Source organism: Siniperca chuatsi, linkage group LG8 (genome assembly GCF_020085105.1).
Source record: "Siniperca chuatsi isolate FFG_IHB_CAS linkage group LG8, ASM2008510v1, whole genome shotgun sequence".
In the NCBI taxonomy this organism is placed as follows: domain Eukaryota; kingdom Metazoa; phylum Chordata; class Actinopteri; order Centrarchiformes; family Sinipercidae; genus Siniperca; species Siniperca chuatsi.
In genome coordinates, this window is record NC_058049.1 from 24287952 (window position 1) to 24302816 (window position 14865).

At 40.1% G+C, this 14865-nt stretch overlaps 1 protein-coding gene across 3 annotated transcripts in view; it reads right to left on the reverse strand.

The window, feature by feature from the left end:
* Positions 1 to 14865, reverse strand: part of il1rapl2 (interleukin 1 receptor accessory protein-like 2) — a 457851-nt gene that overhangs the window by 329897 nt on the left and 113089 nt on the right. For all 3 annotated transcript variants that reach the window (XM_044205048.1, XM_044205049.1, XM_044205050.1), the window contains exon 2: positions 9826 to 9937. In XM_044205048.1, the coding sequence (XP_044060983.1) occupies positions 9826 to 9916 (91 nt within the window). In that variant the 5' untranslated portion in view covers positions 9917 to 9937. The remainder of the gene's footprint in view (positions 1 to 9825; positions 9938 to 14865) is intronic.

Below are 14865 nucleotides of genomic sequence, written 5' to 3' on the forward strand. Positions count from 1 at the left end.
AAAGAGAGAACACACAGAAAAAGCCTGCTTCTCAAATCATTCGGTGTAGGAATGCGTCTTGATTCATTTAGTTTTTAGGTGAAACACCCTTCATTGCAGTTTACTGTCATGATATTGTATTAAGTCCAGTTAGCACCAGAATGAAAAGTTGCATCTAGTCTCAAAGATAATCAAATCAGTCTGTTACAGGGCGGAGTGAATGAGGGAATGAGGGTAGTGATTTTGGATGCAGCTCAAGACTTTAGCATACAGGCATGAGAGAGGTATTGATCTTCTCATGTAACTCGCAGCAAGAAAGCCAATACGCGCATTTCCCAAAATGTCAAACTATTCCTTTAAGAGCGTCACCAGCAGAGAACACTGTCAAAATATCTACAGAAGTCATAGGCCTCTATTTTTTATGACTCAGTGGTTCCAGTTGCTACAGTAGAGTGTGTTTCTGACTTTTGGTGATTTCCTAAGTGCGTAGTGTGACTGTGGTACAGCTGAAAACAAGTTGGGATTTGGAAAAATACATACATCATCAGAGTTTGTTTGGGTTGTCATCAGTCTGGTCTCGAACCAATCAAATCAGCTCTCTTCCCTTCCCTGTTCCACAGGGCACACAGACAGACAGACAGACAGACAGAAGAGTCTGGAGGGGCTTCCGCCACAAAAGCCTCTCCTGAGAGAAAACTGATGTCCTTGTTCAGGAGGAGCAGAAACACGACGAGGGAAAATAGCACCTTCAATTCTGATTGCCTGGGAGGACATAACACATTTGGCTATCGTGTTACTCTGCTCTCAGAAGATCAATTGCCCGGTGTAGAGATTGGTACGGTGGTATTAGAAGTATCAGTGAAGAGTGTTTAAAATGCCCCATTAGTAAACGTGGAGCCCTTAATCTCGTTTTATTTTCTGGAACCAAGTGTCTAAATGATGTGATTTCAATTCAACAGCGTTAGATTAAAATATAGGGCATTACGCAGAAAAGCACCATCTTAAAAGGACTTGAATGTTACAGTGCAGGCCACTGGGAGCAACACAGAAAAACATAAAGCAGCAACTATTTATGGTGGTTAGTAAACTGGTCTTTGCTAATGTCGCTACATGCAGCTTCAATCTACATGTACTGGTTCAGTTAGAGCAAGCTGAAGCACACACACACACACACACACACATACACACAGGAGCCTCACACACAGCCTGTTATCTTTAGTTTAAGAGGTGTAACACACAGGCACAGCTGTATGTGGAGTGGAAAAAAGTTAAGTGAATGTCTTTATGTGACATAGCCACTTGTGTTAATGAGTGTGTGCGTGTGTGTGTGTGTGTGTGGGGTGCTAGGAGTGCTGTAAACACAGAAAATAGTTTTATGCTAAATGTCACGATGGGCACACACATATGCACAACACAGTGAAATGACATCATTCCGCATCTCTGTTATGTCATATCTGCACGTAACATGTCTGAATGTTTCTAGTTATCCAAAGCTTTACTGTGTGCTCGCACCAAAAGACTGGCTGCTCGTCGCTCCCAACTGGCCCACTCACAGTCACCTCCAGAATCAGAACCAGAGTCAGAAATACTTTATTGATCTTTAAAAACTCTTTTGTTACAGCTGCTCAATCACGTCAGTGCATTGCTCCACAGGAGCGTAAGAGCAGGGATATATTATCAAGTATCAAGATATAGTATCAAGTCCAGCTCTTCCCAATATCAATTTTTACACTTTTTTGTAAGTGTCTCATATGCAGATAAAATCCAGATGAGATGTAACACACTTTCATTTAGACTATACCTCAAATCTGGTTGAATCCGTCTTGGTTTACTCAGGCTACATGGGTGGCGGTAACTTATTAGAAACAGTTTGGTAGAAGAATACCTTTTGCGCTTTAGCAGTTTAGTTACAATAACAGTTTAGCTGGCAGGCTAGCTTACAAATATCCATAAACGAACACAAACACATGGTGGACTAACAGTGAGACAAAAGTGTTGCTCGCCCTCATGGGTCCTAACTAACGCTGCTCCCTCACCTACACAGATCACTCAATAACTGCACTGATCAGGGATCGGATAAACACTTCAACCCCATGTTATGCCTTCTGAATGATCGTAAGAAATGTATTGAGATCGCTGGAGCCTTTTTCCCTCCTGTCGCTTTATACATGACAGAGAGAACGTAGCGTAGTGCACGTAGTGTAGTTGAGGTATGTCTGGGAAACATCCATGGAAAACTTCCCCATGTTATGTTATATCCAGCCGACGCCTGGCCCCCATGGCCAGATCGGAGTGAAAATGAACGGCTACCGTCCATTTTTTGCTGCTCATTAGTCTTTTGGAGTGAGCAGACACTCAAACTGTGATGTGACTTCTTCTCATTTAATTAAGACAAAATGTGTGAAGCTGTGCGGTGGTCTGAAAACACACTAAAATCTGGACTTTTAAATCTTTATTTTACTGGTTTCACTGCATAAAACTAAAGGGTCAGTGCTTTTGACACTTGACAATACTTAAGCTAACTGAAAAATGTACATGTTAAGATCTCTGGAAACCAAAATTAACTCGGAAATTAAACTGGGGGGAAAAAAATCCATCATAATGTAACTTTTTTTGTTTTTGCCATTTGTTGCTGCTCTGTCATGAAGTTACATCACTTACCTGCACCATTCAGCATCCCGGGCAAAACTAAACTGTCTCTCTCCAGCTGCTGTAGTACAATAAGAGCTTATAAATGTTGAATATCTCTCATCCCCTGCTCTAGTTCTCTTGTTCTCTGTCCCTGTCTGCATTTTCCACAATGGTGAATAAGTAATTTGCCTTTTTGCCCTCAGCACTTTGAGCAACACCAAGAGTAATGGCAAAGACATTCACATCGCTCCTCAAACAACCACTCAACATTTTAAATAGAAGATAAAGTCATTCTGGATCTCCAGTACAGGATGCTACTTTGTGTTTTTGCACTGTCTCCTATATATATATATATCAGGATTAATCGTAATGTACATTTTTCTAACAAACTCATTTTTAAGAGAAGTCACTGTTTTACAGAGCCTGACATTCGTGTCCATTGTGCAGCAAAGTCGATCACAGCCAAGCGTAAAAACCAAGTGCGTCAATAATAATTTGTCTGCATGGAAAACACAAGTTAAACATCTGCTCGACTTCAGATGTTTTCTAATGCAAAAGTAGATATAGTGTGCAGAGAGAGGGAGGGACCGGCCTCTGTGTGTGTGCATGTGAGTGTGTGGCAGTAGCAAAGACAGCCCTGTGTGTGTTTTCTCAAAGCTAGTCAGCACACACACAGATACGCAGTTTCTACGTTATATACATGTTACATACATATATATATATGTACAAAGCAAATATGTCTCACTCCACACTGAAGCATGACACACACACACACACACACACACACAGACAAAAACAGACCCTGTTATCTTTACTCTGCTTTGCATGCTAGGAGTTCATTTGCGATTAGATCACACTGAGATCTAATCGCGCTTTGATCTCAGGTTTTAGCTGTGTCAGAATACACACTCGCGCACACACAGAGACAAGCACATTCACACACATAAATGCAAGGGCATTCACTTGCACTCGATCACCCTGACACACGCATATTGCACGAACACACGCACGAGGCAAACCATCTGTATCAGCACATCATGTGGAGGTCTTTAAAGACTGTTAAAACATGGCAGGTGGGACAGAAATAAGAGACAGAAGAAAAAAGCATAAAGTGGAGCAGGAGTGATATGGACTAGCTTGGAGAGGTAAAAATTATATATATATATCAGTCTCACACTTTCAGTTAAAACATGGAAATACATCTTATTACTAAATAATGAGGAAGACAATATAGTATGGACACACATACAGAAGACCATTCTCTTGCTTTACGTTTTATTTGTTTGTGTCTCCCTCTCTTGCTGTATCAGCCCAGCAGGGATCTAGATAAGAGTCTGCGTTATCTTTCGGCTCACCATCTCAGCTAATCTATTGGTTTTATCTGGAGCGCTGAAGCCGTTAAGATCTGGCCTTGACTAAGACGACCAGGAGAGATGGAGAGAAGGACGGAGAGATGATGAAGCAAGGAGTATGCACTAATTGAATTTGAGTTCTCTGCAATTAAGACATTAATACGAATAATGTGTCTGTGTACATGTATGTGTAAAAGTGGTGTGACTATGTATATGTTTGAGTGTGTAGATGCCTGAGTGTTTATGTGCGGGATTGGTTGTGCAGGAGGGAGAGTGTGTGTGTGATTCTGCACAAAAGTGCCTGTATGACTTCCAGGCATTATTTTCAGCATGCCATGCCTGTGTAGCAACTGTCGAGCTCATTAGCACTTTCAGTGAAATGGGCTAATCTAAGAAACAGTTCTGCCTTTGTGCAAATGTAGTTACTTCAACACCATTAGCTTCACTGTGATTTCTCCTATACAATACAGTGGGTCTGCAGTCTAGAAAGTAATACCTTACGTAAATAGGTGCTTTTTGGAAATGCACATGAAAAAACACTTCTTCTTTTTTTTTTACAGCAGTTAAAAAGGAAAGGAAAAACTTGAATAAATGAGCGGAGAAACATAATGATACAGATGCCATCCGAACACCTATGGGAGATTCAGGAGACTCGTGTTAGTCAGCACTCTCCGCACCATCATCAAAACGCTAAATGATAAAACATCTTTTGAAGAACGCTGTTCATCCCTCCAGTAGAGTTCCGAGACTTGGAGAATATGACAAGGAGCACTGAAGCTTTTCTGGAGGATCAAGGTGGAACAACACCTTTCTATCATCCGTGTGTATACATTCACCACGGACTGTATATAAAGATGGGCGACGCGTAATATCCCGGATATGGGAGCTGCAGTCTTGCGCTGGTGGCGTCATTTGGAGCCAGAGTCTGCGCAGTAGTGATCGGGGTTGCCGCTGCGGTATCGAAATGTTTTGGCTTCACTTTTTGGGGAGCTGTCATGTCATCCATCTTCATATACAGTCTATGGCATAAAGATACAAATAAACCAGTCTAACTCCTCTGATCTTATTAGCAGTTAGTAGTGTAGTTCCACCAAATACAAGACAGTCATGAGTTCCTCATTAGTTAAATCCTGAATATATTATAATAACCTTCTTGTGACGCTGCATAAGGAACAATATTAAGTATTAGATGGATTCAAGATTCAAAGGTTTCATTTGCTCTTACAATATATACAGTGAAAAACAGGGTGGGACAATAGGGATTAGATAAATAAATACAAAAGATAAAAATTATTATATTATAAAAATATTAGTAATATAAGTGTTAAAATGATTAAGTGTATATAGGCCCGGTGTGTAAATGGGCTGTGCAGTTTTTACAGTATGTAAAAAAAAAACATGCATATGCACAGTTGTGAAGCAAACTATACAATAATTAGTGCAGTTGAAGTAAAATGATATGGATATGAAATAGACATGACCTTAAAATACTTATGGCCTCTACACTTTGATCGGGTTTCAGAACTTTAAAAATGTGCAAACACAACTGTGTCCAACTTTTCAAATTGAACAGAACTTCAAACAGAACTTCTACCAAAAGATTGATAGATTTTCACAGAATAAATCAGATAAACAAGAACAGATTGAATTGCGTGATCAGATACCGACATGACTGAGGAGCTGGAACAAAAATGCTGAAATATTTCAACCACAGGATGTATTGAATGTACATTTTGCAGCAGGAATAGGACTCAACGCAATGGAATAATCAGTACACTGGGGGTGTGAATGAAGCTTGAGAGGAAAAGACACCAAAGACAAAATCAACAAATTCTACACATAATTACTAAATTAGTTCTCTGTACTTTGACCTTGTTCTCCAATTGCAGCATATTACCAGCCATGGTAGCCATGGTACCATATTACCATATTACCTGATATTACCAGCACATATTGCATTGCTTCCTTCAAGCTGCTGTATATATACTTCATGCTGTAGCTTGTTTACTACAAGTTGTAATATGCATTCTTTATGATGCAGCCTCCTTATTCCAGTGTGTCTGCACACTCTTTAGCTGACAGGAAGATGGCCATTAAACTCGTATGTACTTTGCCTTACTTTGCTGTTTCTGTATGTTTGTGAATCAGGGTGTTTTAGTGTGTCGAAGCCAGCGCGAGAAACGGCAAGCATCAACCACGCTGAATGTGTCCTTGAGCAAGGCACCGAAGCCGACCAGCTTCAGGGCTGATGATACATACACTAGCTGACCTCTGACCTCCGTGTGGAGGGAGGCGAGGATTTCCCTACAGGGATCAAATATAGTATCACTTTGTCATTGTATTGTTTCTGTAGCTAACACTTGTTTATTATTTGTGTGTTGATCTGTATTACAATGACTTTAAAGTGTCTCCTCACCTACCACCACCCTTTCTGTCTGCTTTGTCTCAGCACAATTTGTCCCCTTTTTGCTGCAGCGGGTGTTGCATCAAAGCACAGCAGGGAGACTGACAATAGGAAATGGTAGTTCCTATCCATATGGTGTCCAGTTACACACACACACACACACACACACACCGACAGTAATGGAGAGAAAAGATCTAACAGCCTATCTTTGGCCGACTGTAGCGGTCGCCCACATAAATGTCCGTTTGGCTCTGCTCTGATCACATAATTGCTCTGTGCACACCTCTCCCACACACACACACACACACACACACACACACACACACACAGGAGAGCACACAGAGAGCATCCACTGAACACACTTAGGAGTTCACACACACACACACACACACATACACACGCTCACAAACACTTCAAACCTGGATATATACAGCACCCACACACACAGTCACTGTCGAATATGGCATGAAGCGGGACCGTTCACACATGCAGGTATGCCTGCGAGCGTACGCGCACACATGCACAGCAGATACCAAACAAAAACTCCCACCAGCTCACCCACACAGTCAGCATGTTGAATGTGAGAGAGACACAGACATTCAGAAAGAAAAAGGTGAGAGAAGATGAGACTGAGCAGGGAGTACAGTGAACACGCAGAAACCCACCCTCACTACGCTTTTTTCTCTTTTTTTACTCTTGCAGAGTAACAAATTCAACAAAATTGTGTTGTGTTATTTTTACTCATCGTCTTTTGTCTATTTGTCTGACCAAAAATGGATCTATTCCATATCACTGTAGCCTGGAGGTTTTGCCTCATGATACTTGCGGGGAGGACTTCGGGATGGCCTGGAAACTTAGCAAGTTTCTGCTTAACTGTTTCCAGGCCATCCCTGTCCTTCCCCACAACAATAAAGCCAGCTGCAGGGCTGCTGTCCTGTAGATGACACTGACCTTTGACCTCCGTTTACAGGAAGTGAAGAGAGGACAGAATTTCCCTACAAGCTGGAATCTTATTACTTGTAAATTACATAACACGTCTCACTACCACCAGTACATTCAGTTATCATAAATAGGACCTGATATGTTCCTGTTGCAATTTTGCATCTTTTGTGGATCATTAAAGGCCCAATAAAATCCTAAATGTTTCTCTATAAAATTAACGATTCTTGACTAAATATGTAACAATCATAGTTTAAAAAAAAGACATCCGCAGAATATTTATTAAAAGGTATAGTTTGACATTTTAGGAAACATGCTTATTCACTTTCTTGCCATGTGTTGTAGGAGAACATTGATGCCACTTTCATGTCTGTACAGTAAATATGTAGATGAACAAGTAGCTAGTTAGCAGTTAGAGCTTAGCACAAAGCCTGGGAGCAGGGGGAAACAGCTAGCCTGATTCTGTCAGAAGGTAACAAAATCCGCCTGCCAGCACCTCTAAAGCTCACTAATTAACACGTTATATCCCAAGTGAAAAACTTTTTTTTTCCCTTTTAAAGGGGGTTATGACTATTTGTTGGCCAGGAACGGTAACTTCCTGTAGTCTCCACTTGTTGCTTGCCAACTTCTTCAAGAGTTTGTCACTTTTGGACAGAGGCAAACTAACTGTTTCCCCAGTTTCCAGTCTTTATGCTAAGCTAAGCTAAGCTAACCAGCTGCTGGCTGTATGTTCATATTTAATGTACTTAACAATGACAATCTTCTCATCTAACTCTCGCCAGAAAGCGAATAAGCGCATTTCGCAAAATGCCAAACTATTCCTTTAAGAGTTCAACACTCAACAACTCAGGACTGTGCAGGTGTGGTTTGATCAGATATGACTGACAGCGACCAACAACGCAACGACTGCCATCAGATTCTGATTCAAATGTTGCTAAATCCTGATGGGCACAACTGAGCCCCACCCACCTCAAACCAGTGGGAAGAGCACAGAGGAAAACATAAATACAGAAATCTCTCATGTGAAATAACCAAAACTGTTCTTAGGAAACAGTGTGTTCATGTAGGATCCCATCACTCATAGTGAGAAGCTGAAAAGAGGGCATAAAAACTCAACTGGAGTTGTTTTTACAGTAGCTCGCTGAAGCCCTGTAATGTAATTCTTAGATGCTGTGTGTGTAATTACAAAGGATCTCTAAAGGATTGTTATGGTTGCCCTCAAATTCCCTCGATTAAAGCGCCAGGACCTACACTCTCACTTACAAGCAAGCACATTTGTGGGACAGGATTACATTACAGGGGAATCAATTCTAATTGGATTGTTAAAATTAGATGACCTGAGTTTGCTAAAAAGTCAGTAAGTCAGTGTTTTTATCACTTTCAGGACTTGGTAGGACTACATGACAGTAAAATTACAAATGCTGTTGGTTATATCTATAATTACAGAACCTCTACTAGTTTGGTTACATTGTATTATTATACTGTACTTTCATCATCAACCAGTAAACCCACTTGGTACTCGACACTTAGTTTATCGTATACTTATACCGACATGATACTTAATTTATTTTCTGACCTGTTTTATAGTGTTTATATCGTCATATCATATCGTTTTCTAGTACTTTCTCCTGTGTGCACTGACGTAAAGGCGAGCTACTGTAACAAAGTTTCCCTACGGGGATCAATAAAGTATTTCTGATTCTGATAAACATGAATGATGCTATTCAAACATAAAGACAGCATGAAACTGAAGCACAATGTGTCCATATGTTAACAAAGCTATGTATAGCTCACCTCTATGACACGCATACTAAGCTCACTATACAGTATCTTACAAAGGATTATTGAGACCGCATGCCAAACATCAATAGCCCAATCAAACTCTTTCTGTCAAGCTGATCAGCGAGACACAACAGATCGATCCCGAATAAAAAGACCATCAGCAGATCTGTCGTCGGCTGGCCGCTGATACACAAATGAGCATAACAGCAGCAGCAGTCAGACAGGCTGATCATTACACACCCTCAGCAGAAAGAGGAGAGGCAAGGAAACAGGGAAGGCAGCTATCTGAGCTCTGAGATAGAGTTTGGAGAGAAATGTTATTTGAGAAAGGCAGAGGTGGTGATTGTGAAGAAAGAAGCTAGAGCAAAGTAGAAGGACGTATCCATTGCATCAGGTTAAGAGATACCAGTGCATCAGAAAGGACAGGAGGGGCGAGATTAGTTGGGAAAGAAGAGAGGGGGCATGCATTTGGCAGCAAGAGGGAGATTAGGGGAAGTAGATGAGAAAAGACAAGAGGTAGCATTATCGTTCTATTCAAAGACTGAAGAGTGTTTGCAATGAATAAGGATGACAGTGAAACAGAAAAACAAAAACAAACAAACAAAGGGAATACCAGTGAGAGACAAAAACCTCAAAGACAAAGCCTGGGAACTTTCAAGGAGAGACAGGCTCATTTTCAGCAAAATGACATGACATTAAAGTGCGCCTGTAGACAACAACCAAGGCTGTTCGTCCTACCTGAGTTCCTCTTGGAGATGTACTTGACGCCGTCACAGGCTCCTGAGGCGAGGAGGAGGAGGAGGAGGAAGAGGAGGGATAAAGTCTTCATCTCTCTATTCTCCACTGGCACCTTCAGAAAACGGGACACGGTTGGGAACAGTGTGTTAGAGACAACATAGCATGTATTATTCTGATTCTCACTTTAACGAGCAAACAGTATCCAGACAGTATGAAGATGCACTGTATGCTGTAAACACAATTACAGTGACACCAAACATTAAAGTGGGTTGAAATCATAACTATGTCCCGCTCAAGTGCAACTCCAGTAAATTGGAGAGGGAATGAAAACAGTTGTCTCCAATGTCATGTCAGACACTTCGTACCATAAGTGCCGATTCTCGAGCCCCCAAGCACCCATGGGCAATCTTGAGCACCCACGGGAAAATCATACTGTGAGGTGACCACGTCAGGAGAATAGGCCATTCCACAGAACAGGCAAAGCTGTGAGCTAAACCTGTATCCATTCCTATATTAAACGTGCCTGGTGTCCTGACAGTCCCCTTTAGGTTTTGACCTCTCAGTGGTTTCATAAAGTAAAGCACGTCATTTTGCATCACCTCGGGAACCGCGGCCGTCTGACCTAATTCACTCAACGAAGGGCACAGCAACTTTAAAACAACCACTATCACACATCCCGTCTTTTAACAGGTAGACTTTTTTCTAAAAACAGATAAAAACATTATGGTGTCTTACGGTGTGATTTACAATTTACAACACTGTATGTATCCCACGCTGTACTGTTCTGCTTGTGTATTTTGTGTGTGTGTGTGTGTGTGTGTGTGTGTGTGTGTGTGTGTGTGTGTGTTTGAGTTGGGGATGGGGAACATAAACCTTGGGTCTTGTAAGCATTTAGACAAAGTGCTAATGCCGGTGAATACAGTCAGTGGCATCATGATAAAAGCTGACGCTATGTTACGTCAACGAGCAATTGAGCAGCACTTCAGTGGCGACACGGCGACATTGCAGCTGGCCACGCTTGGCCGTTTTGCAGCTTTGGCGCCGGTAGTCTGAACACCAGCATTAGTCTTTACAAGCTACAAATGAAAAGAAAAAAAGAAAATAGGGTAATCCCAAATCTTGTTGCGTGCGGTCTGCAAAAAAGTATAAAATAAAACGCTTTATTGCAACTATGGCAGCAAGAAGAGCAGAAAAAAACGTTAATATTGATCTGAAACACGGGTTTGGTGGAGTTTAGAAAAAAAATCAGTTTTTTTTCAACTGATTTAATTCAAAATACAGAAACTAAATTAGATTTGACCATAGGCCATGAATACAAAGGCTGTAGAGAGTTTTGCACACACACGCACGCACGCACGCACGCACTCACGCACGCACTCACTCAAAGTCTTTGAGCCAGTTATCTGAAATCACATAGTAGAGCTGTAGAGGGTTTTGCACACACACACACACACACATACAGTAAACCAGGGAAAGAAGATTAGCCTGTCATCACTTCTAATTGAAAGTACAGTATATTTCAATATTTCAGCACTTGATTTGGGATTTAAAAGCCCACATTCACCACCAGAAAGGCTTTTTACCAGAAACACTTGTATAATCATTTAAAATAATGAGAAGTATGCAGTGTGTCTCGTCATCATCTTGATAGCATCACAGGTGCAGTTAAAATCATCAGTATAATAATAATAATAATAATAATAATACAGTCCTGTAGTTCAGATTGGCTGATTAACGGTCAAATCCACAGCACAAACATGCACAATAGACTTTTCTTACAGCAAACACTTTGGCTCGTCATAGTAGGAAAGGCACGGGTAAGTCCCAGTAAGCCACGGCAGTGTACAATACCAGGATCCTGAAACTGAAGCATCTAAATGGAATTCAGCCATCATTAGTTTCACCTTTCCTACTGTGACGTGTCAAAATGTCTTCCATAAAAAAGGCCAATGGACCTTTCTCATAGTAAACATTCCGACTTGTCATGGCAGTTAAAGCACACATATTAAAGGTTGGAAAAATACAATATATACCCAACTTTGCTTAGCTCCTGCTAAAGAACTGCATTGCTAGGTCACAGTAAATTATTCAGATTTTAATAATTCAATAGCCAAAAATAAGGGCTAATGGACATATACTTTCTATGCAAATACAATGCTATGTCCCCTCTGTATTATGCAAGAAACAAGTCTCTTGACACTGTATTAATACAGAATAGCATTTATTTTTATAAAAGCAATATAGAACAGTTAAGAGGGTTTTTCTTTTGCCTCACAGCCACTCTTAGCTTATTACAAAATTATACAAGAGATAGTTTAAAGGGGTTTTTTCTGCTAGAGCATACAGTACACATCTGCTCTGTAAATCACATGTCCTATGTCCTTGTGTGAGAAAGAAACCAAAAGGGAGAAATTAATATTATATAATTTTTGGTTTCATGATTGTGCCCCTTATCTTTGCACGCTCTGTCTACGTAGACGGAGAACTTATTTCCATACAGCCAATCAAAATCTTTTCATAAAGCAGTCACGTCACACTCACTGAAGATTTCTTATTATATATTATATCATTAGATTATTATTGCTGATACATTCATGTATAGAAAGCATTTCTCTGGTGTAGTTAGGTGAGGTGGAGCTGTTTTTTAATTATTTATACAGGACTGCAATAAGTTATTTTCCTAATTGATTAATCTCCTGATTACTCCCAGACAGCAGCCTGCTACCGAACACAACAACCCACGTTAGCTTTCCTGCTAACGTTGCCTTCTTAACTAAAATACAAACATGAACACACGTCTTGTCCTGCATCTTAGTTCGTTGAACGAACCGAACAAACAAAAGTGTTAGATAGCTGGTTTAACACATTAAAAGGAATGTAAAGCACGTGCAAATGTCACTTCAGTCCGTGTCGATGCTGGTGTGTTCCTTAGTCTTCAATACCATTGCTAACAAAACCCTGTCTGTCCGTGGCTTGTAAGCTACAGTGTAAGTTTGTTAACTCTGTCTTTAGTTCTCCTTCTGGAACTCAGCTTACAGGCTGCTGTCAATCAAACACGGACACAGCCCTCCAGTCAGCTGACTGCATCAGGAGCATTTCTGATATTTCCCCAATAATAAAAATAATACAAATTCAGTGATTTCAGTTGGACTTTAAGACAGTGAAAGTGGTTGATGTGTCCCAGACATGTTATTAATCCCTATTGGTTGTGCAGCCAGTGAGAAAGTTAGTAACATTTTTTGTTTCCCCCTGTCTTGGTGCAGTTTGTACACATAATTGTTGTATAAAAACTGTGCTTAGCTTACTGAAATTCCTGCTAATTTGCCTTTAGTTTAGTCCGTGCCTTACTGGCACAGACTCGTTGTTAAGTGTTAAGATAAAATTAAGAAATAATAAAAATACATAAATAAATAAAAAATATCCTTGATGTAAGATAGTAGAGCTGATCAGAGCTGTACTGATTTCAGTTTGCAGGATTGGCTGCAGGGTGAGATTCATATCTCAGTTACAACATGAGGCCTGCCAATGACATCCGGCATTACTAGTCGGCAGTTTTCGCTCCTGAAGTTTAAACTGTTAAATTCACCTAGAAGTCAGAATTTTTCCAACTTATTGAACATTACTAATGGCATATAATTGCCATTGTCCACCATCACAGAAAGAATTCAAAAGTAAGCAGTATTCTGAAAATCTTTTTGTAATAACAGAACAAACATTATAAGAGAAGTGTTTGGGAGATAACAAAATAAGAGATAAAAAATAGTTTCTTCCTGGAAAAAAATTAGATTTTCAGTTGTGTAAACTGAAGGACTTGTCATTAAGAAAATAGAATTAGTTTTTAGACATGACCAAAGTAAGGGAAATCACACAGAGAGATGATATTGTGTTTTAGTGTTTTTCATAAACTGAAATGAATGAATCAGTTGTGAGGGTAAAGTCTAGTGTAACAGTAAATGTTTGCAGGATGAAACATGCAATTGTGCCACTTTCTGTCTGAGGCAACCAGCCAGACCATGTAAATATGTGGCTTTACATAAAGCTTCAAACATATTCATATTCAGTGCCATATAAAAAGTCTTATGAGACAACAAAGCTAAAAATGAAAGAAAAAAGCAGTGATATTGAGCTGTTTTTATTTTGGCTAGTAAAAAAAGACTGACAATACAAGTCATAATATTTTAGGACATTTTTTTTGCACACATTGACAGGCACATGGGACCAACCAGACTTAGCGGGACCTTTAGATCCGCGCTTTCTTTGTTTTGTTTGGCCTCATGGCCTCACAGGCTACAGTCGGTGTCAGAGTTTTTTTTATACTATTGCAGAAAAAGCTAAATTGAGCTGTTGTCTTCAGGTAAAGACAGTGAAACAGGCACTCTCTGACGATCAACACTGAGAAAAATCAAAGTGTGAGTCAGTCATATGTGGGTAGTGTTTATCAGGTTCTTTTTGGAAAAGTCAAAACAAACAGAAAGAGAAATACCAATGGAGTTTAGCATCAAGACCTTATGTTTTTGAGATATAAACACCTAGAAATAGTTATAGGATACTCCATCAAACCTTGTCAGGAAATTTATATTTTCCTTTGCCTCCTCCACAAGAAGATCAGGGTCAGCTACACTGCAGACACCACTGTGCTGGTAGGGATTCAATATCTGGCTAAAGGAAACTTTAGCAGAAAGGACACTTACTGAGTTTAAGAACGAATCTAACCACCAACCATCCTGGCCACTAAAACTAATAAAGCTTAATTTGACAATTAATTGAACATTTAATTAGGTTTTGAGAGAAAAATCTTTCATTTTAGAAGTAGGCCCTATGTGGCAGTAGTAGTTTGTTATGCTGCCAAAACCTTTCTAAAGGAAGACTCAAGGAAAAAGGAAATTCAAAAAGTAGGGACTAAGACGTATGAAACAAACACAGTACAAAAGAGCTGAAGACTTTTACTGCACATGCACACGCATACATGCACACACACACACACACAAATAACGCCTGTAGCATTAAATAGAAAGAAGAGAGTATGAGGGTTTTTTGATC